The 24,277-nt window shown below is 39.7% G+C and overlaps 1 protein-coding gene across 3 annotated transcripts in view; it reads right to left on the reverse strand.

The window, feature by feature from the left end:
* epha3 (eph receptor A3) overlaps positions 1-24,277 on the reverse strand; it is a 116,276-nt gene that overhangs the window by 18,212 nt on the left and 73,787 nt on the right. For all 3 annotated transcript variants that reach the window (XM_026295076.1, XM_026295078.1, XM_026295077.2), the window contains exons 5-13: positions 23,652-23,807; positions 20,252-20,596; positions 15,468-15,592; positions 10,134-10,296; positions 9,615-9,720; positions 9,113-9,177; positions 7,625-7,750; positions 4,337-4,522; positions 842-903 (exon numbers count right to left, since the gene is read on the reverse strand). In XM_026295076.1, coding sequence (XP_026150861.1) covers positions 842-903; positions 4,337-4,522; positions 7,625-7,750; positions 9,113-9,177; positions 9,615-9,720; positions 10,134-10,296; positions 15,468-15,592; positions 20,252-20,596; positions 23,652-23,807 — 1,334 coding nt within the window. The remainder of the gene's footprint in view (positions 1-841; positions 904-4,336; positions 4,523-7,624; positions 7,751-9,112; positions 9,178-9,614; positions 9,721-10,133; positions 10,297-15,467; positions 15,593-20,251; positions 20,597-23,651; positions 23,808-24,277) is intronic.

The raw sequence follows: 24,277 nt of genomic DNA on the forward strand, positions 1-24,277 counted from the left end.
AGACCACCTGGCTTAGTCACTTCAAAGCTTTGCAGATTCAGATCATGGACATAATCTATATCACATAAGTTTTACATTTGCATATGTGCGTTTGCACATATGACACATTTTCAGTGATAAAGTGCAGATCTCTGGGAAAATGTCAGGAAACAACAGCTACTTCTCCTGGATGGGTCTGGATATTGTGCAGACACATGTGGAAAAGTCTAAAACAAGCATCAGTACACGTGCTCTCATGCCAGTGTTGTGGCTTGGCTGCTGTGCTTTGGCTAATTTCAGTGAGGCAGATCTATTCCTCTTCAAGAGACAGCGGCATGGCAAGAATCAAATCCTGGCTGAAGGAGAAGTCAGGAACCTAGTCATTTGATAACCCCTACATATATGAAAAGCAGATGAATTGGCCAGAAATGCTAAAATCAGTCATTCTCAGGTACAGTATTTACTACAGTCTCCTGAGTAGTCTTGAAGCATTTTTTAATGTGTGAGGAATACATCTTGATACCTGTAAATGGTAACTATTGTTTCTTTATTTTGATTATTTTATACCATGTCTATTACTTGCTAGCAACCAGAAAAATATATTTCTGACACTGTAAAAGCAGAAGACAGCTATTTTATTCCAACTTTTATATGACTATTTTCATAGGACAATACACTTTCAGTTCATCAACACTCTGTGGTGTTTGAATACAACGCTGTATGTCCTTGGTGATTGCTCCTTGATTCTAAGCCAGCAATCAAGTGTGTGTTCCCCCAGCTGCCTCAGGGCGTGTACCACTATGGTCCATTATGATCTATTCTGGACTCTTAAAAGTGTGTGCTTGTCTGTATTATTACTTACTCTCAAGAAGCTGTCCAGGGATCCATTCTCCATGTACTCTGTGACAATCATAACAGGTTTACCTGTGACAGAAAAGAAGATTTAAGTCGTCACATCATATCTATTGCAACACTCACAAAATAAGTGTTTTGACTTCAGTTTGCTGCACTACAACACTATCAACTGGTTTAATTTAAAAATTAAGTTTTAACTAAAATAAACAGTAGTTTTTGTTAAAATAGCCCTTTTCCTCCTGTTGTTACAGTAATAAACATACTGTTCAGGTTGTAGAATGGTCATGGACTAAAAAACTACCGTAACTTCCTCCTTTATTCATGTCTTAATTAGTATGTTGATAGAGGTTGCCCAAATATAATATGTTCCTGCTGGTTGTAGTTGCCATAAAGTGCATATGGACTCGTTCTTCATAGGAGCACAGTCTCATCAATAGGGAGGGTTGACTTAAAGCAGATATATATGAACTGTATGAGGGCCCTGAAAGGGACCAGGTTGAACTTTTCGTTTGTCCCCTCCCCCCTTCCAAGCAGATTGAAATGATCCTGCTCATAGTTTTAGGGTCCCAGCAGGTCAGCTGTCAAAGTGTGACATCTTTATTTCTGTGAGTGAAATGGCTGTAAATCCACCCTGCCTGCTGTCATCTGTACCTGATCACACTGTAGCCAACAAAAAGTTTATTACTGGGGAAAAAAGAAAAAAAAAAACTCTTTAGGAAACCCTTAAATCAGCCATTGTTAAATGAACAGCGTCAGCGTCAAGACTTGTTTGTGCCCCAGATGGCTTTGTTCTCCCTGCTTGACTTACAATCAACATTATGTTTCTTCTTCATTTTATTCTGATTTATTCCATCTCCCTGCCCCCACCTTCTTTCATTCCTGACCTACCTTTTCTATATCTTCCCTGTCTTTCCCCATCATCCTATTATTTTCCTTCTGTTTCCTCTTGCATGTATTAATGTGAACCCTCCCCACATCTGGTGAGACAGGCATTTTTTTTCAGGAATGACACAAGCTGAGTGGAGAGGGTGATGGAATCAGTTGTTAAAAGAAATCTATTCCCCTCAGTGGAAAAAAAAAATAAACTTTCCATTAATAATGACGAAGGCTGGCTGACTCAGTATCTTTAATTAAATCAGCAGATCTGAACAAAGCCGATCTGGTGTGAATTTCAATTTAAAATGTCCCTGTGAGTCAGTTAGACACTGACAAAAAATTCCTGTTTGGCACAACAAACAGCTCAAAGTGAAGACAGAGGGGGTTGTTGAGTTAAGCTGTGGTTGTCAGGATAAAAAAATAAACTATGACTTCCAGTTTGTGATCATTCTGTAACATACACATCCCCTTTTAAACAAACTATTTTTGCTGCTCAGGTTTTCCCTTAAAAAGATTTTCCATTGAGAGGTTTTCCACTTTATTTATGCTGGAAAAAAATAAATAAAAATAAGAAGCACCATGGAGCTACATGGCTTTCACTTCCAAAAATCCCTAAACATTTACAGTCACAGATACAGTAAAACACCCTCCACCCACAGCACCCATCCCTAAAAGGCTGTGATGGATCACTCCGTTTACCAGCAAACGGCTTTTATAGTCACAGACGGACACACACACACACACACACACACAGCCAGTCCTCTCTCCCGTCCTCCACCCTCCTCCTTTCCCTCTTTCTCCCTTTTCTCAACATTGGCAGCAAAGATAAAGGCCCCCTAGCCCCTTTGTTCTGTGAACAGGAGTATGAGTGTGTATGTGTGTGTGTGCAAGTGCATATGTGTGTCAGAAAAAAAAAAAAAAAAAAAGAGTACATGAATGTGTGTGTGCCTACAAATATGCAGCCTGTGAATCAGCCAAAAGCAGCGGCAAGGTAAATGGGGTGTGAAAGTCTCAGGATTATTAAGAATTAACCGGAGCAGCTTAATAAATCACCCCACAGCAGAATGTGTTTGCATGTGTGTAGGTGTGGGTGTGAGAGCATATCAAATGGACCTCCTAAAGCTAGTCCCTGTGTTCCCTGCATTCTGGACCAACTCACACGTGTGTGTTCAGGGTATCCCACCAAATGTCATGTACACAAACACACACACATACACACACACATCTTATAGTACTGAATATTGGGCTTCCTTTATATGGGTAAGTACCAAATGAAACCACAGGCCTGTGTTATTGCAGCATTTCTCATTGGTTGGACATTAATAGGCAGAGTGGTGTAAGATGTATTAGACAAACAGTCTCAGTGATGAAGGATTACACACATAAAAACACTTCCACCTTCAGCATACACTGTGTCCAAGGCTAAATAATAAGAAAGATGTGAATAAACGTTCTTTCTTTACAAAATCTCTTTATAGTTATTTTGATCCTTCACTAAAAAATTGGTTTAATTAAAAAAAAAATGAGGTTAGAGCTAAAAAAAAATTGAAGCTAATTCAAAGGACTATCAGTTTTTAATTGACTGTATTCACTTTATAGTATTTTCTAAGAAAAAGTATGTTATATGCTCAACAAATATGACACTACACATTATATCTTCTTTGCTTCCTGTCAGTGATGAATCAAAATCATGAAGCATAAGTCCCTGTCTATAGATATGCCAAATGTCTTACTGGAATGTTTAGGGGATTTTCAATTAATTTATTTATTTATTTAATTTTTTGACAATTGTCTGATATGTCTGCAAACACTAAAACTGCAGAGAGAAAGCAAAGAGAGAGAATTAGAAAACCATATGACTGGAGTATCCATCTGTTACCATTTGTGCATCACCTTTTGAATCCTTACTTACTGTTTTTGATTAGAGAAGTCATGCCAGTAAGTCACTGAAATTTAAGAGGCGGTGAGCAATTAAGGCACTGAGAGACACTGAGATTACAAGGAAAAACGGTGGTGGAAAAAAAAAAAGGAATAACCAATGAGACAGACTAAGAGAAAACAAAACTCCAGGATGATAAAATGAGAGAACGTTATCCAGGTATTTTAGTCTACCTTTCTAGAATAACTATAACGCCAGAGCTAGTTAACAAGCCTGGTGCCGCAGGGAGAGATAGAGGCTGGGCCTGTTTCTCAGCGACAAAGTTCAGACTCATTATTTCCCTTTTTTTTTGCAGTCATTCCCCTTTAAAGAGGTCTTCTGTGTGCTAATGATAGTCTTATAAAGAGGCCCAGAGGGGAGCGAGTCAGCGATATGGATTTATGGATTTATGCCCACTTTGGACACAGGCTTTGATCAGAGCACATTGATCTGCAGAGATTTACACCATGGCAACTCAATAAAACTCCTGCGCTCTTTCACAGAAGTGTCGGCCACATTAGAGCCATTTGTCAAAGACAATTGCAAATCCGGAATCGGTAAGAAGACAAGAAGAGGTTGGATCTGTGATGGAATGTGAATACAAATCATATCTCTACTCTACTCTATTCTATTCTATTCTATTCATGACCTTCATGCAAAGCTGAATAACTAATTCCTTTCAATGTCATGAGTCATGGAAGCACTTACTGCGTGTTACCACCCCCTCCAGCCTGATGATGTTGGGGTGGTCAAATTGTCCCATGATTGACGCCTCAGCGAGGAAGTCCCGCCTTTGTTTGTCCGTGTATCCTCCTTTAAGAGTCTTGATGGCCACACAGATCTCCTTCTTACTGGGCAGCTTCAGGCGACCGCTGCACACCTCCCCAAACTCACCTAAAAGATAGTTTTGGAAGATGTAGAAACTTATAAGTGTCAGGATTTCAGTTCTCTGACTATTTAGTAATGTCAGAAACACTGCTTTAAAAACACATCAAGTTAATATGCAATGACAGAGATTGTATTGTTTTATGATCACAAATGTAGGTATAGTGTATGTAGACAGGCTTTGCTGTATTACCATATATCCATATAAAAAGGGTCTAAGTTCTGTATTCTTAAAGGGTAGCTATAGTGGGAAGCCTATGTTTTCAAAAAGCAACTTGCTTAATCTGTAAGAAATCATTATAGACCTGGGTGTTGTTTTCTCTCAAGAGGTCTGGATACAAGGAGACAAGTACCACAGCAAAGTACGGTATATCAAAGCAAATGCCACTCTCTTCACCAGTGAACTATCTGGCATAACATGCTCTTTTTGTACAGCGAATTAGAAAATCATCCTCTGTAGAGAATGCTTAGTGCAAAAAGATGAAGCTGCAGATCAAGAAGGAGCTTTCTGTCATTACTTAATTCCCATTAATCAGGAATGGATTTGTTGGTTTTGGAGAGAAACCATTGCATGATTACGTGTTCCAACCTCTAACTATAGTAATAACACCATGTGGAACTGTAAACTTTAAAATGAATCCACCCAAACCCACAGTCCAAACAACAACTCCAAACTGAGCAGACAGCATAGCAACCTTTCAACTTTCTTTGTCAAATTAAAGTGCAACGTGACTCAACATCCACTGGGGGAGAAATCAATTAACATTCTTTGTCCGTGAGGGGATGTGTGTGTTTACTGCACCCCCCACTTGAGTATGTGTGTGTGTTCACAAGGTACTGTAAGCTGTGTAGGCAGGCTGGACACTTCAAAGGCAGCCAGCCACGTTACAGCTGCTGACAGGGATTTGGCTGGACTGTAAAAGACGCACAGAGTGTATATATCTGTGTATGTGTTTGTGTGTGTGCTGTACTCTGTAATGTATGTGCATATTGAGTGCACTCATGTGTCTGGTGATGTCAGAGCTAAGACATGTACAGATTTCTCTCCATCTAGTACAGTCATTTCCCAAAGCAGCCTTTGCATCGACAGCATGGGTCAAAACTTGGACTTGCAGCAATGAGATCTGGAAGAACTTAAGCCAAAATAATTACAACCTGTCTAAATACCAAAAGCATGCCTGTACCTCCCTGCTCTGCACAGTTCTTCTGGCCCTCAGCAGCGGACAGACAAGCCAGGCCAAGGCACCTTTTTTTATGTGGTCACTCCAAGAAAGAAGATCTCGTTATAATAAGGCATGATTAGGGACACTCACCTCTTTCCTGCTCTGAGCAGCACTAGGTAACTTACTTTGATGTTAAAGTCTGACCCATGTAAGCAGAGCAGAGACTGCATTCTGTCTTTTAACACACAATCATCGATTGGCAGTAAGATCAAGGTCTTGTTAACATGTTTAATGAAGACAGATGGGAACTAAAGTAGGGGTGGAGAAAAGGAGATATGTTGTATATTGTTCAGAGCTCTTATATGTTTGATAAAAATCACACAGATGGTGGTGTATTGCAAGGTGCAAGATGAAAACATGTATAACATGGCTTAAGCTTTTGTGTTGACTTCTTGTGTCAAGGTAAAACTGATTTGGGGTGCTGGATAGCTCAATATAAGTGATTACTAATATGCTTTCACTGCCTTTCCATGGAATGGCATTTGTTTTATACTTTTTCATGAACATGATTTCCCGCATAGATAAAAGTGTCATCTGACAATGTGCTCCTGAGATTCTCTTGTAATTGTTCTGGCTGATTTAATACTGTGTAAAGTCAAAATGTCACTTTATGATAAGGGAGTCCTGTAGAGAACCGGAGTATTGACAGATTCCATGGTTAATAAATACTGAACACAATTTTTTCCTATCAGAAGTAGACAATGCTGACTTGTCTTTATCTGATTTCTAATAAAAAAAAACAAAAAAACAATATCAAGCTATGGATCACTCCAACCCTATAGAGATTAATATGCTTTGTCTGTGTTTGGTACTATGAAAAATGCATTGTGGAGTAGAGCGTAGTCCAGAGTCTTAGGTATTAGACTCTCAGGCCGTCCTGACAGCTTTACAGTGTGGAGGGTTGGAGAGACCCTGGAGACCGGCCTGCCGTTATGCGCTGTGTGCTTTAGTCTCCCTCTATTCTGCCTGCACTCGACATGAATCACAATGCATTACCCTCCCGTCTGCACTCCTGCTCAACTTATCAGGGAGTACAGGAGGACAGCAGAGGCAAAGAGAGGAGAGGGAGCTTGTTTTACTGTTGCGATCATTAAACTTAGGTTAGGATTAGAGCAATAGTCAAAAAGGGAGATGAAGGGAAGAAAATGAAGGAAAGAGAAAGGAAGGGAACATGTGCAGAGAAATACCTTCCCATTTCATCATCTCTCACTCTATCATAGAGGCGAAAGAAAGAAGTGACCTCAAGCTGGGACATTAAATGCTTTCTCATACCCAGCTGTGCAGTATATGGCGCACAGTTAAACTAGTCTGCTGCCTCGAAAATGTAGATATATAGGTGCTCTACATGGATTTCATTTTTCTCTGAGTGGTTGTGCACTTGGTGTGTCTTTGTCATTTAAATAGAGCATGAAAGTGTCAGAAGGTAAAGAGACAGTTCTGAGGTGGGAGAGGAAAAGAAGGTATATATTCTCTCTATTTTCAATTTTTTATACTTTGTTTTAGAGACTCTTCAGGTCCTGTTTTCTTGATTATAATTTCTGTTCAGAGATTCAAGATAAGATAAAATAACCTCAAACGGAAAATGCAGCACTAGCACTAGCATTATATATTTTCAGTTATCTGTCACTGTCAGCTGTCTGTCACTGCTTATAAAATCTGAGGTTTCATTTACTGTAAGTGTTCAACAAAGCCCCAGATACATTATGCAGTATGCTAACCAAAAGGCAGAAATATACACTTGTTTCCAAAACTGTCACTTTTACAAAAGAAATAGACTGAGATTGGCATTTTGCAGTCTTTCAGCTGAATTTGAATTTTAGCTGTAACAACCTACACGCTGTCTGTGGGTGATAAAATCTTTTAAGTGAATTTCTTTGTCTAGCCTCACCTGCTCCCACGACTTTATCGATGGCGATGCAGGAAGCATCCAGCTCCTTGGCAAACTCATGCACAGCCTGGCTTGGGTCCTCGTATGTATGGGGGTCCACGTAGGTCCTGATACCTGGCAGGCGCACTGCAACAGAGAGCGGGATTGTACCAATTATTGACCGTTTAAAAAGCCTCACTTTCCCTCCCTGTGGGTGTATATTCCTATGTCCATATGTCCTCAAAATATAATAATGACATCAATCTTTATAAGGACATATGAGTACTAGTGCTTAGCTTTAATATAAATATCAGAAGTGAAAACACATTGGTTATAAGTACCTACTTAACATTGCACAACACCACCATAACTTTGAGGATGATTTAGTCTTGAGTTTTGGTGAAGAATTTCCTTCACGGAGCAGGGTTTTCAATTAGGAGCCAGTTAATACAGTCAATCATGTGTTAGAATAACAGTGAGTCTCAGATGCTGCTAAGTTGGACATATGGCCTGTCTCCAAGTAAAACTGTAAAATCTCAATCAGGAAAATTGTGTCCAGATGCAGAGTCATCAATATACAGCTAATCTGTAATATAAACTCACATTAAGAACATAGAAACTATGAAAGAATGAACAATCAGCTCGTCTAAGAACCTAAAGTCTAATATTAGGGTTGGATAAAGAAAGAATGTAAAAAGAGATCACATTAATGAAGAGTCTTTATGGACCCAATGAACAATCATAGTGATCAAATGGCAATATACATATAGTCATTTGAGTATTGCTTTAAAACAGAAAAATGTAAACCTATCCTTTAAGTAATAAAGTAGTAGTTTATTAGTCCCTGGGGGGAAATTTATGGTCAGCATCTGACCCATCCTAACTATTCTTGAAGGAGTGGGCAGATGCTGTTCAGTGTGTGGGGAGTTCTGGTGTTAATGTCCAGGTCAAGGTTAAAGGTAGTGGTATTCCTAATAAATAACACATTATATATAAATAAGTCAAGCGGCAATGAGGAGCAGGGGTGATATAAAAAATGAGTTAAGCATAGGGAGTACAAAAAAATGTATATGAAGCCACGTGAGGATGAAAAGAAAGGATTGTAATGTGCAGTACATCCCATAATTAGAGCTCATTTAAATCTTAATTCTAGTTACTCAGTTTAGTTGGCTACCATAAGAGTCTGAACCTGTTCCCTTTCCAACCAAAGCCTCAAGGATTGGTTTTCAAATGGTGCAAGAAACCTCATTCTCAACATGGTCCTGGTCTGATTAATGTCTTCTCATGCAACCAAATGAACTGGAGTAAAAGGGAAAGCATCTAAAGTTTGGAAATATTTGCTCTAAAACTAACACTGTTGGTTGAGTGGTGTGAAAACTCACTGATAAAGATGTCTCCCTGAATCACACAATCTATGAAGTAATTACCTAGTTGTATTTCTACTCAGTGAATAGCAGTGAAGTGTAGTAAGGACTGATAGGCCAGGCCTATGGAGAATCCAGTACTTACAGTGGCCATTGCCAAAGTGCAGTCTCTTCTCATCAGGATGTTTGGATTTGCTGTGGCAACAAAACCTGCCAAACCAAAATGGAGAACGGTCAGAAGTAGTGCCGCTTCTCCCAATAAGACTTCACCCACTGTCTCAGCATGAAGGCCAGTGAGCGTCGTGTGTGCGTGTGTCAGTGTTTGTGTGTGTAATCCCTGCTCTTGTAACGCCAAAAGAGGATCAGTAAGTCTTATAATGAGCCATGGATTTATACTTTCTCTCAACAGTACTGATTGCCAACTCCAACCACACACACAGGCACGCACACGCATAAAAACATGGAATTCTCGCACAACTAAGTATAGCCTTTCCTGGAACTACAGCAGAGCTAAGGAGGGAAATGACACAATAGGTGAAACATCAATATGTTTTGTGTTTGGTGTTGACTGGTGAGCAGAAGGTTTTCTGTGATTGGAGGTGATGACGCTCAAATGAAGTGTAAAGTGAAGTGACTGGTGGACAGACCTGCCAATCAGGACGTAGAGCAGCACAGTGAGCAGGATGATGGCCACGGCGGAGGAAATGGCAATCAGAACAACCTGGCTGCTCTCGCTGGAGATAGAGAAGGCTGCTGAAAGTCAGACAGCAAAAAATGAATAAGCAAACAAAATCATGAACATACACACATAATTCACCTTCCAGTCCTATTTCACCATCTGCCACATATTATCAGTATCGAAGATCCATTTGATTTCAGTTGACATGAAATATTTCTTGGGACATTTTCAGGGACTTACCAACAAAATAGAAATAACTGCTGTTATCGAAAACTATAGTAATCACACACACAAAACTGGACACAACTGAGCATAGCTTAAGCTAAATTTTTGATTTAATTAGGTTTGTAAAAGTGATGTAACCTGATCTTCCCTCTTAATGTAAGACTAAGAACAAGTAACATGTACGAGACCTTCTGCCTAACCAGCAAACCCAACACATCAGTCTTTCTACTACAGCAATAAGGGATTACTGCACTGAGCTTACAGTCGGGGCTGGTTTCAAACTGGAAACTGGGACTGGTGGCTCCATATCCAGCCGCGGTGCGAGCCCTGATCTGAAGCAGGTAGGCAGTGTTAGGCTTCAGACCACTCAGAGTCACATTACAACCGCGAGCACGAAGGATGGTGTAGCTGGTCTCCTGCTCCTCCTGTAAAACAAGATGGCCAGAGAAAAGAGAAGGGTTGAGAAAGGAACATCTCTGTTACTCTGAGGTTGGGACTTGATGATGAATGCAACATACTGTACATATACAATTTGTACAATACAACACAGTGTGCATTTTGTGGATATATATTTTTAAACACACACAGACAGACACACACACACGCATAAACATCCCAGGCACATTGCAAAAAATTTTTTTCCCCAATTTGATGAATTATGCCCTTATATTTTAAGACTTCTCTCCTACTGATCTCCACTGATAAAACAACAGGATTTACACACCAGGTCTGCATTTGGCACATTGCTTCCAGATGTTGAAGGAAGAAAAATGGTGAAGAAAAGATTAGAGGGCAGTAAGTAGATACACAAGAGAAAAGACAGAAAGTAGTCCTCGGGTTTTAGCAGATTTGTACTATACAGAGGTGGGTGGGTAGGTTTGATGGAATTAAGCTGTGATTACTGTATTTTCAAACATTGTTGCTGCTTGCTGATAATGTATATATTTTTTTGCAGTCGTATGTTCTATTACAGTCAAGTGTTACTTGATGAAATACAAACCTCAGCAACAGATACACTTCATAGCTTAAACAAAAATCTTAGCGAGGCACTAGTGAACAGTCAAACAAAACAAAATGTTTATGCACATTTGGTGAACTGATGTAAAACACACTCTGCAAGTACATGCAGAATCGTCAGAAAAACAGTGGCTGTGTCCCTTGAGTTACACCTCATTTAGTAATGTGCACCAAACACTTGATAAAGCATAAATAATGCATAGCAGAGCTTTTTGTTTATTTATGTATGTGTCAGATTGTTAAATAAGAATATATGAATATTATTAATCAAGCAATTAAAATGTATTTCTCAACACTGCTTTGACAGTTGCTGACAAACATAAGCAGTGAACGAACGTTATAAATAAAACAAAATGCGATTAAATACATTAAGTCAACATTACATTACATTAGGTCACTATCAAGCAGAGTGACAGGATAGTAGACTGATTATAACGCTGTATAATCCCGTACCATGAAGACACACTACTTAATAACACAAAAATTCAAATATGGTGGTACTGTGATGGATAAACATGATGGGTGGAATTCATAAAGTGCAAGACTGATTGGCATTAGGGGGACAAAGCTAGCTATTTATGGAGGCTAAATTATTACCTCAACAAAAACGGTCATCAACAAATGTCACGGTTCTCTGTCCGTGCATCTTAGTGAAAACTGCTGAGCCCATCCGTGCCTTAGACAGGCCTGCAATCATATTATTACTATGCTGTGTGCTATGAAACACAATGTCAAATACCGGGAAAATAGGACAAGGCTGATCTTAAATCTTAATGACAAGCTATTAGAGATGACTTCAACAATCCTGAAAATGAGCTACATGTTTTGCGCCATAGCCAAGCTCATAAAAACCACTCAAGGCCGAACCATGTCCAGGCAGAGTCAGATCCTTATTTTATAGACCCAGTTATTAACAGGCGCTCATTGGTAAAGACAACGGTATAAACACTCAGAGACACGCATACATGCGCAAATGGTATTCAAAAGAAACTTCACACCCATTAACAGAGTCGAATCAGAGTTTTATGGTGTACAAAGCTTTTTGATCTGGTATGTGTGTGAAGAAGTAAATGATACACCAGACCTGCACTGGGACAATACTTCATTATGGGTAAAATACTACTTGTAGCTTGTCACTGTTCAAGTGCTCAGAACAGCATATGAACTCCTGTGGCACAAGCACCAATGTCTGTGTATATGTGTGAGATACAGAAAGCCAGAAAAAGACACTTCTCCTCTATGCATATTGCAGCCCGACAAGCCGTGTGATTGTGGACGATCCACTTGTGTGTGTGACTGCGTGTGTTTGTCTCATCAGAACCCTGCTAGAATTTGATATGGCCTATGTGCTGTGTTCTCTGCTTTCATAAGGTAAACAAAGCTGTAGGAAATTATAGCTTGTATGACATGCACACACACACATGCACAGTCATGGATGCAGACACATATAAACCCTAAACCAGGAGATGTACAGCAGGAGTCTTGTAAATACAGCGTTTCAGCCAGCATTCCTTCCATCTAAGCCTAAATAAACAGGCCAAATTAAAGTAGATTTGAAGCTCTCTTTCTGTTCTTTAGATTATGATGATAAAACATGCAAAAACAATCAGCAAAGTGTATTCCCGCAAATTCTATTTCCACAAAGAGCACTTGGAAATCCCTTATCGTCTGCAGAATGCCCTTCAGCCGGTTAAAGTGACAGGAAGATCATACAGTTATCCTGGGATTTCCAAAGATGAAACACCTCTCTTCTTCTGGGAAGCTTTCTGGTTGGGAATTCCCAAGAATATCACCAAACATTCCCATATATAGGATAGGAAGTGAACAACCCTTGCACTTTAGTCACTTGGTTTCACAGTGTGACACAGTGGTATGCTGGAAGAAACTGCTGAGCGTGGGCAAAGCCAGAGGCGAACCATTTGTTGGGTTGGTTTAATTGGAAATAATGAGCTGCACAGGCTTCCCTGGCATGTGCCATTCCAGCAACTAATATCACAGACCTCCTCATAGTTAAAATTAACTCTAATAGAGACTTTCAAGTCACCACTCAGATCCATAGACTGCTATACATATATCCATTAGTTATACTGCAAACCAAAGTAATATTAATTTGGTTAGCGTTGGTTAAGATTCTTTGGAAAAAATGATCATCTTTGATGGAGGATAAAAACAAACAAGAAACAACGCTGGCTATCTTCTGTTTTTTCACCTGTATGTGTTTTGTGGTAATAACAAGTCAACATAGTTTTAGTGTTTGTATGTGGAATAAAGGTGAAACAAAAAACAGGTGAATAGTCCAGTCAGCACTTAGGTTGCAGTGGCTGCAGAGACTAGAAATATTTCAGATTAAATATCCCAACTTTTAAAATGCCCCTCTAAAACTTTTCTTTTGTTTCTCACACAAAATGGATTTCTACGCCCCAGAATGAAAACATAGCTGTGACTGTGTGACTTTCTCTGCCATTGGTCTGACCTCCAAAAACTATTGGTCCATTGGGGATTCCATCTGCTATACAAACGTATTTTGCTTTGACTTATGTGGTTGTTGGCAAAATGTTCACTTCTATGCTTTAGTAGATGCTAGAGTCATTGGTAAATTGCTATTGGATTACAAGATAATGTAGACTGTGCATGTCTGTTTTAAACTTGTGTAAATACAGACAGAGAAAACCACAAACAGAAAGTCTGGCTGAAACAGCAAATCTGAACATCTTCTTCTTGCTAAAAGCTTACTCTTTAAATCTCTGTTGGTCGACTTCTGTGTTCCATTTCACCATCCTGTTTATGTGTGTATGCAATTATGTCTGTGTGTGTGCTGTATGTGGAAGCCTCTTTCTGTCTCTTCAGTGAGTCATGGTGTGGTCTTGTTGTGGGGAGCTTGTGTTCCAACTCTTGCCCTCCTATGGCATTGCTCATTGGTAGGCTAGAGGTCATCAGCATCCCTCTCCTTCCACATAAAGAGGCCTCAATCCTGGACTGGTGTGAGGGTCTCCCCTGGTTGTCCCAGTTTTATTCTTCAGCATGGAAAATCCCTGTGCATAAACTCTGAAATCCGTGGATTCATCCAGGTGCTGCCAATCTTCTGGGAACTTGATTTCTGCATGTGTGTGCTTTTATGTCTGTCCAGTAATTTCTGAGAGACAGTGTGATTAACCTGGAGTAATGCAAAGGCCCAGAAAGTCTGTCTCACAGATTCTTCCTTGGAAGCTGACCCTCTCATTTTTTCTCGTTTCTCTTTGAATGAAGATGTCTCTGCAGTGAGTGAACATGTCTATGTGATTGGAAAACCACAGCTGACAATTAAACCTGAAATAAGTTCTGATCCAGTATCTTTCAAGAACTTTTCCTTTCACTGCTTTCTGCCTTGTTTTCACATCTTAGGTAAGGATGGCTGAGCAGGGAAGAAAGTTTAAAGAGGAAACAGCTTCTGTCAGTCTACTAATCAAGAGATTAGGGGCCACTGTTGGCATTCAAGCAAACTGTGATTTGGGACACACAAATATACACCCACATGCATCCATACACACTGAATCTGCCATAGCAATTAAACTTGCATCCACGGCTAATTTCACCATCAAATGTCAGCCATAGCACAGCATTGGTGCTGAAAGCCAGTGTAATTCGTTCTGCACTAATTTCCCTCACAGAGGAATGAGCGACCCCACAGACGCATTTACTGTCTGCCATAAAACTTGTCTCCATTAAGAAGCGGAGGGGAGAGGAGGACAGGATGAGAGATAGATGTAGAGATGGAAAGAGGAGATGAGAGGTAAAAATGAGGGAAGGAGGGGAGGGATGGAGACAGAAAAACAACAAGAGGAAAAAAAAAACCTGGAGTTAAAGAACAAGAGAAGGAAGGAGGAGTCATGATCAATGCAGAGGGAACGTGTGTTTGTGTGTGTGTGGGGGGTTAATGTGACGTGGTCTTTGGCTCATTATGGTCAGAAAACAGTCAGAAAACATCGGTTTTATGGCATTTTCAAAGAAAAATGTGTAGCACTTTTGTACCACTAACACGGCAATTAAAGTTCACCAGAATATTTAAAACTTTAGATAAGAGTTTCTATTTGTCCACTTTCATCTCATCCTATAGACTGATATCACAATGCATACCTTATTTTACATCCAAAGCAAGACCCCTCTGTTTAGTAAAGGGGGCATTTTGTCAGTGTAACATATAAAAGTGGAATTAGGTCACTTTTACTGTACTGAACATCTGAAAGTGAGAAATCATTGTTGTTCTTAAAGATTTTAATCCAAACCCAAACTTTCCCTTATGTTTAATCTAAATTATGTTTTAATTATCTATAAAGGTGTTTTTTTGTGACATTAAACTTCAAACATATGACAACTAAAAGTAAATCTAAAAAAGTACTTTCTGGTCACAATTTAAATAAAACTATTTTAATTATTTCATATGTTGGTTATTATCTTATCCTGACTTACAGATGGTTACATTGATCAGCTCATTAAACCGTTGGCACTAATGTGAATAAGTGTTTTTTTTCCCAAAATGTTGAACTGTTCTTTTAAAAAGTGCAGTTTCACTGCTTCAAGCCTTCACATATTCTGCACCAACCTTTTCATAGTACTTGATCTCATAGTCGAGGATAATGCCGTTGGGTCTTTCTGGCTCCTGCCAGGACAGCGAGACACTGTTTCGGGACGTCTTCTCTTTTCTGATCACTGTTACCGGAGATGGGGCTGGGTGGGAGACAACGAGAGAGACAGAGTGAATAAGGGAGAGAGAATGAGCTCCTGTATTGTGACTTTCAGCGAAGTTCAGTCTCCAGTTTGCATCCTGGCAATTGTCTTTGGTTCCTGTTAGTCTAATTCAGTTTGCTGAAGCCCAGTGGGGCTACCTAAAAGGCTGTAGTGCAGGGCCGCCGGGTGCTTTAAGCGTATACACACACAGACTTAAAACATATACAACAATAATGAGAGTTAAAGATATCTGCATTTAACCTCAGAGCAATTCAGTGAATTGTGCTTAAGAAAAAGTTTAAGCTTAAATACATCCCAAAAAATGAACCCATTTTACTATTCAAAATGTTCCTTTAATATTCATCCTTACCTCCTCTTCTGAGAAACCTCGTCAGATTAAACTGAAGTATTAAAGTTGTTTTTAAAAATGTATCAGTTTTACTATATTAAATTACCTGTATTATAACTCAAACAAATACTAAGTGAATCAAAAGGTTTGACATTTATGATTACAAAAAGGCTGCGTGCTTGGTCTAAGAACAGAAATCTCTGAAGCTTTGATAATAATTCCTGTTTCCAGAATAAATATGGAACAACTGAGTGGTTACTATTAGCAGCAGTAACCACCAATGCCGAGCAGACACAGAAAAGTCTGTCAGCTCAAGTTTAAGAAATAATCTCTGGTAAGACTCAGTGGCCAATTTTGTCAAAATCTGGAAAAACAAGGCTGTGTTTGGTTACTGGGTCTCCTGAGCTGGTGAGAATATGAAACGCCAATTCAGTCTTATCATAGCATCTATTGTTCCACTGTATTAAGGAAAAGCCTTGTATGATTCTTTTATTTTGAAAGCCTATTAACCCATCCCTTTCCTTTTCTCTTTCTGCACCACTGTCACCATCCCTTTCAGTTTGGTGCGTTCTCCATCGCCAGTCCTTCACCCATGCATCGTTTTGCCTCAGGGAGTTCACATGGTCCCAATCTTGTAATTCAGCACATCCCTCCCTCTATCAAGCCCTGCACCCCTCCCTCATTCGCTTTCTTCACTCCCTTTTCTCATTTCCCTTTTTTACTGCTCTCTAATTGCCAGGCAGCTCTGGGGCCAGCCCGGCATCTGAGGCATCGACTTTTAATTTTATTAGACCACAGGGAAAAACATGTTTGTCTTTGAAATGTTCGAGCCTTTCTTTTTTGTGATTATATGGCTGCAGAGTGTGTGTGTGTGTGTGTGTGTGTGTGTGTGTGTGTGTGTGTGTGTGTGTGTTTGTGTCTTTCCTTGCATATACTCGTGTGTATTTCCGCGGGAAGTTATTTTTTCTCCTGTAATGAATCCAGATGGGGAGAATCTGTTTCTATACCCCCTGCTCCTCCTCTCCTCCTCTCCCCTCTGGTTCTGATAGCTGGGTGAGGCTGTGCTTTTTATTGGCTCTGCGGTTTATAGTGGTAATGATTTACTGTGTCTGGGCTGCTCCGAGGCAGCTTCATGTTCCTCTCCTCCTTTTGCGCTACTCTCTCTCTCTCTCTCTGTCTGCATGTCTATTGCCAAGCACTTAATTTGCTGTCACTCTCTGTTTCTGTCTATGGTATAACTGTAAAACTGATACAGCATACCAGGCTCATAATGGCCTTAAAAACTGGTCTTCACCATCATTCACCTGTGATGTGAGGGACATGATACAGCTGTTGCAAGACATCTATTTATCATGTAGGACACTTACACACTACTGGAAGTGATGATAATTCATTGTTTGAAGTCTAGCAGAATTTGGTGAAAAGAGGTGCTGTTCAGTGGCATAAAGGCATTGCTTCAAGGAATTTACAGCCTTTGAGAAATATTGTTTGGGATTTCACAACCTCATAATCAGAGCAGTAAGCAGGTAAAAAAAAAAAAAAAAAGAAATTTGCCCCTATGCATTGTGTCTGCCTGTGTTTTCTCCTATCAAACCCTCTGTACCAAGTGCAGTCTGCAGTTCAGACTGTTGATGCTAGACTACTCTAAACATGGATAACAGTTACTCTGTTGTTAGCATAGTTATGACAACGAGTGAAGGGCAATGGAGGCGAAAAGAGGAGAGCTATCTGACAGCACCTTGACAGCGCAGCCAGGACACGCTACTCCTTTCCAGGGAAACACTTAATCCAGCTTTTAACAGCTTTGGCATCTGTATGTGTGTATGTGTGAGAAAGTGCATAGACAGACAGGTGGGGCTAGTGCACTGACATACCTAATCCTTGTAAACTCTCAGGGCTGATGGAGAGTGTGCAGCTGCAGGCTGAGATATTTGTTACAGAGGGAGAGAGAGTGAAGACTGTGAGTATGTTAGGTGAGGAGGGTGGGTATAGTGCTAAAGTGTGTGCTTTTGTGCTTTTATGCCTGTGTGTACATTGAGTCTGCTTGTGTTGTGTGTGTGTGTGTGTGTGTGTGATCTGCGATATGGGAAAAACCAGAATCCATCACTTCTGATGATCACTCAAACATTAAAGATGACTTTCAATATTCTGAGCACACGCTGACCTCTTAGTGTCGCTAATCCCTTTTTAACTGTAATATATATTCAAGTCGCTGAGAGAAATCCCTCTAAGTAACCACACAAAGATTAGGATGCTTACTAATAGAGGAGGCTAAAGCTTTTCTAAATCTGGTTATCTTTTCCATTTGTATTGTCTCTATTTAAAATGTTTAGCTTTAATTCCCCATTGACCTTTTCTCCTTTTAACTACAAATGACAAGAAAGTCCTGACTTACATTCAGTCTAGACACAAGAGCATGTATGTAAACAACGCGGCTAAACCCAGAATCTATGTTTCACTGCGCTTCCCTACCTTGTCATTTAAAAGGCGCTTTTCATGTATAATATAGTCCAGCTGTGACAACACGGAGGAAGCACAGTAGATATTTATCTATATATGTACTGTGTACGCACAAGCTTTCACATTTTCAGATTTATCACACTGACAGTCTTCATGTTCTTTTGAATGTATTTATCTTTGCACTGTGTGTGCACTTTGTGTATATTTGCCCCTTAGTCCTTCTCCTAGAATACTAACAATAAAGCCGTATGGTGTATACTGATCACATTATACACATTATACCTACTAAAAAACAGGAAAAAGGGAACTCATCACTTAATATGTGCAACACGACAGATCAGTCAAGCAGAATACTGAATTTCTCTGGAGCTGCCAAAGTAACAAAGGATCGACAGGCATCAGAAATCCACTGGTGCAGATACTGTTGTTTTTCACAATATAAACCTTTTAACTTATATATCCGAGAAAAGCAAAACAGCAACGATTCAGTTCAAAGAGAGGTGCGTTTGACTCTCTCCTCCCGCTGCTTGCTCCACTAGACGTGTTGTGCTCACCCTGTGAAAGTGTGAGGTGCATGAATGCTTTTCACAACGCTGTGACACTGATTTAATAAGTTAAGTTAATATAAGAAATATGTACGTTTTTTTATCAACTGTCTTAATCAGCCCTTTCTTGATTTTTCAAAGTGTGAAATACATTCACTGACCGCGTCCTCTGTCCTGGCTCACTGATTCTATGTGAAAAGTGCCAGTGCATAACCTGTAAATTATAGCAATAAAGCAGGTACATCTTAGATCCAGTGTCTGGGTTCAAATCAGAACAAGCTTGAAGTCCCATTGTACTGAGCTTCAAGACAAATTCGCTCTGACCACCCTGTTTAAATTCACAATCTTGGCTTCTGCCCATTATCAGTGATGTGCTGGACTGTGTACTGTAAGTCTCAACTTGCTGTGTGACAGCTTGTGATAGAACATGTTCATTTTCCTCAAAAACCATTTCCCAAGTAAGTATTAAAGTACTAAATCAACTTCTAGGGTTTGGAACAAAAAAGTCCTTCAAAGAAATGTGTAATCACATAAAGAATAAGAGAATGGCTGGTTGGGTTTGAAAAAGTGACAGGTAGAAATAAAATATCTTGTGTCCACATGAAGAGACAAAGGGAAAAATAAGACAAAAGACAGGTCATGGTTGAGAGCGAAAAACAGAAAAAAAAAAAAGCTGAGCGACTGACACAAAAACCTGAACAAATAGATTTGCAAACTGTGTATGAATGGTGAAAGGAGAAGGAAAAGCAATAAATAATAAAATAAAGAATAAATTGATAATCTACAGTGAGACCATTGCTAGAGTCAGTGATTTCTGTCTCTACTGCAGCTAGATTTACTTTACTCCTGGAATTTAACAGCATCGCTTCCCTTTGCCTTCTTTTTCTTCTAAGTACTGGATGTGAGGAGAGATATTTGTATAAAAGATTGATGGGAGTTTTAGGAGCCCATCCTCACATTAAGAGTGTCTGTTAAAAGGATGAGATATTTTTTGCGAAGGCGGAAGACATTCGATCCTAGTCATTAAACTAGAGAATAGAGGTCTGGGATCAGCTTGTAAATGTCCAGGGCTGATGGCTGGAGTGCATATGTTTGGACCACATAAACTATAGGCTGCTGTACTATATAATGAACACACTTAGAGAGAGGAGGGAACACTTTCTTAATGAACTGAATGGGACAGTGTGTCCAAACACTTGACTGGTAGTGTATACACTTGTGGTTAGAGGTTGTAGAATATATATCTCAGTCTTATTATATGAGCCTATGCCTTTGTCCATCTACCCAACTCCTGTGACAGCCTACCAGCTTGGTTGGTGGTGATGGTGACGGCGGCGTACTGCCTCATCTTGGGCGCCAGCGACGACACTCCGTTCTGCGCCTCGATCTCAAACGTGTAGTTAGTGTGAGCTAATAAGTCCCCCACTGTAACCGTGGTGTTGTGCAGGCCCGTGGCTCTTGGCAGAAAGCGAACATTGCTCCGACAAGGTTCACAGCGCTGGGAGCCACCATTGCTGCTGCGGCAGCGTTTACAGAGGACAGTGAAGGTGACGTCCCTGCGGCCCCCGGCATCCTCAGGCCAGCTCCACTCCAGGATTACTGAAGTCTCATTGATGGAAGAGATCACATTTCGAGGAGCTGATGGAGGACCTGGTAGACAGAAAAGAGAGGGGAATGAGGTGAGGTAGAGGTGAGAAATGGAGGAGGAGGAGGAGGAGGAGGAGGATGTCAGCAGATGTAGAGGAGGTGAGAGAGGTTTTGGGTGGGTGGAAGGGTAGAAATGAAGTAATTGTGCATTTATTAGGTTGATTAGTGCTCCTAATCCAAATGTTCTTACTTAGAGATTTCCACAAAAGTGCCCCTTTCATTGTATTTGATATTTATATTTGTATTTTTATGGAAACATCAGGAGATGAGTCTGTGTGTGTACAGTATTAGAAAATGTGTCAGTTTCCCTTTGCTGTCTTGGATCAATAAAAGAAGAGAAGCCCATGGCACAGCCTCTTCCCCTCAAAAACATGAAGTGAAAACATCTTACAAACAGATCACTGAGAACATTTCCAGATTTTTTTTTTTTTTTTTTTTTTATCAAAACAAAGATTGTAATTACATACAGTAGATGACACAACAAAACTGCCAAATAACTCCACTGAGAACTCGAGCCAGAGGAGGAGGGAAAGAGACTAAAATAGGCTTAATGGATTGTGTCTTGAGATAAAATGCTTTGTTTGGTTTGTTTGACAAGAATTTACTGCACTCCCAAACTATGCGTAGCTGCTCAGTCTATGTTTATGCAAGAAAGAGAGAAATAAGAGAAATACAGCAAAGATTAAAGAAAATAAGAAAATGGCATCAGGGGGTCTCACAATTAAAGGATTCTTTAAATGTTTTTAATGTTGTAAGAAATGTAAGAACTATTTTGTTACTCTAAACAAGACAATAGAAAAACCACCAAAATATTATTACACCAAAACGTTCAAAATTCATGGTAAAAGAACTCAACCTGTTTTTTTTTGTTTTTGTTTTTTTTCTTACCAAAGGGATTTCACATCCTGTTACTATCAGAGAACTCTGATTAGGAGCTTTGCATCTGAACAATACACAGGCAACACACTTCCTAACCATAACATCTCCCTTAACCAATTTAATCCAGATTAGCAATAAGCATCAAATGCATTTTAAAGCTCGATAATGTCAGATTTACTGCTCATGCTCCTTTCTTCAGTAGGCAAACAGAGAAAAAACTTTTTTTTTTAGAGAAAAGTGTGTTAGCTTATCAAAAGGATCTATTATTAAATAAAGTTATATGTCAACCCTAATCTGTGAATTCATAACAGTGGGGCGGTGTTTTTTTTTGGTCTTTTTCTTCCAACAAATCCGACTCTGACAGTCTTCTGGCTCACATACGCAGCTAACTCCACTGACCACATCAAAGTTTTGGAACTGTAATTCACATCAGATATTACCTGCACAGGCATGCACATGTACACATGCAGGCAATCATATACTAATTCCAAATGTCAAAATAATGCATAGACTTTGATATTAACACATGACATGAATTATGGTGAGTAGGACCAGAGGATGTATATGTAATCTTCGATCACTCATGAAGGGACTTATGTGACTGACAATTTTCTTTAGGGTCTTTCCAGCCTCCTTCATATTACTGGGCATGCCAGCAGATGCCAAAACTTCACATTTTGAAAAAAAAAAAAAAAGTGACTGCAGTGTCTTTCAGCAAGTTACAGTAATGAAGTAAAGATAAACAAAATGGACCAGTGCTTTTAGTGCATTTTTGTGCTAATTTGAAGGCAGTGCTATGGGATGTGGGGGAATGAATTAATGCATTTTTAATTGGTGGAACTGAATTTTGAATTTGAGAATGTACTTTAACCACTCTAAAGACAGCTGTTACTGAAACCTATTATGTTGAACACAGCAGAAAATATTACACGGTTAAAAGAATTATTACATTTTTCTGTGAGTTTAGTATTCTCACTTTCCTGCCCTCATAGATTGTTTTACCAACAGATTTTCAGAGTCAACTCCAAACAACCTCCATCATGCTGATAATATTAAATCTCTCTTCTGAGATAATCATGATCATTATCTTCTAACAACTTATCTATTCATTTGCAGCCCCTGCATTCCTCAATCTGTGCCAATGAGGTGAAATTTGCCTAGCTCACAAGATGTTGTTCAGATAATCACAACAGGGACCTGCCATGACTGTCTATCTAATTAGGATTCTGTCTATGGCTCTGGGCGTCAATTTGGATTTTCTACTGTTCTCCACACAGTAAAAGACTTTTTTTTTTTATCCCTAGCCGTCTTAGTAGCGGATGTATCTAAAATCTGACTTCAGGGAATGGAGTGATTTATACTTTTAAGGGGAATGCATTTTGGATAGCTTGTAGGAGGCATCTGCATCTGCAATCCATTTGCATCAGATGGAAACAAAAGAAAAGTGGAAAAGGTGATATAAAGAGTTCTTGGGCAGCCATGGCTTCAGTGACCTTTAAATAAATGAGGAATGTTATCCCTCTTTGTCTGTTCTTCTAATTAGTGACTGGTGAATTGGGAAATTGCAATAGAATAACAATCTTTAGTTTATTTATAGATTATATTTAGGAATCCCATTGTAAATGAGATCCAGCAAACTATGAAAATGCACTGACTCTTTTCGTGAGAGGCAGCATCAAAACTGCTATTTTTAGGTAAAGTTCGAAAGCTTCTGGCTTAAATTGCAGACAGACAGCGTGTATATGTAATATCTTGTTTGTCATTTATAGCTTTTCTTTGTTCACATATGTATTCAACACAGTAATTTTGTGTTTTATAAGACTGGATGGAAAACAGTGTTTCCCAAAAGGGATTGAGTGTAAAAAGGCATCTGAAAGCACTTAGAGGCTCATGGGACACTAAAACATAATGGCAGCCAAACTAATGGGGATAAGCAGCTCTTCAAGGCAAGGTTAAGACAGGTTTCATTGCTATGTTTTACGGGCTAATGAGAAAAATCCTCCCACACCACTTTGGAGGGGTCCCTGGTCAGATAGAAAAATAATATGAGTAGCTGTGGTCAGGGAGGAATCTGTAACGTTTGAGAGCACCTCTGACTCCATATATCAGCCCAAAAACGTTGCGCTCATAGTATAAACACAGTATAAATACACAAAGGCACATGCACATACACACTTACGGGTACAAGCCATGGAGGCAGGGTCTCCCTCGGCGCGGAAGTAGTTTTTCTCACAGCCACAGTGCAAGGACCCTTCATGGTGAGAGAAGCTATGAGGGGGACACTTTGAACACTCTGCGTTTCCGAGCGTGGACTTGTAGAAGCCTGCCCTACACACTGGAGACACAAACCACATACATGTATGAGCATCATGCTGAACCAGCACATCAACAGCCATTTAACAGCTGCATTTGTCTTCAGAGCACCTCCAAGAACAAGTAAGAGATGAAGGATGGGGAGTATATTATGCACTCACACACACGCACAGACAGGCACCCACACATACAGACACACTCACTCATAGACACACAAACCAGAGAAGACTAAGGGTAAATCTGCTGGTAAAGGTTTGGTAATTCATTGACTGCTGGTTTAAAAAAAAAAAAAAAAAAAAAAAAAAAGATAATTCTCTGAAATGTCTTTGTCTCTACTTCTCTCTGTTCATCTCTCAGAAGGCACAACATGAATAATGCAAATTGTCCCCTCAGATGAAAGGGCTGTTCTCTTTAAATATCTGTGGTATTAAATCTGCACTCAGCAACTCTTTTAACTCCTACTCACCACAAATCTGTTGCAATCTGTGCCAG

This window comes from Mastacembelus armatus, chromosome 21 (genome assembly GCF_900324485.2).
Source record: "Mastacembelus armatus chromosome 21, fMasArm1.2, whole genome shotgun sequence".
NCBI classification, from domain to species: Eukaryota; Metazoa; Chordata; class Actinopteri; order Synbranchiformes; family Mastacembelidae; genus Mastacembelus; species Mastacembelus armatus.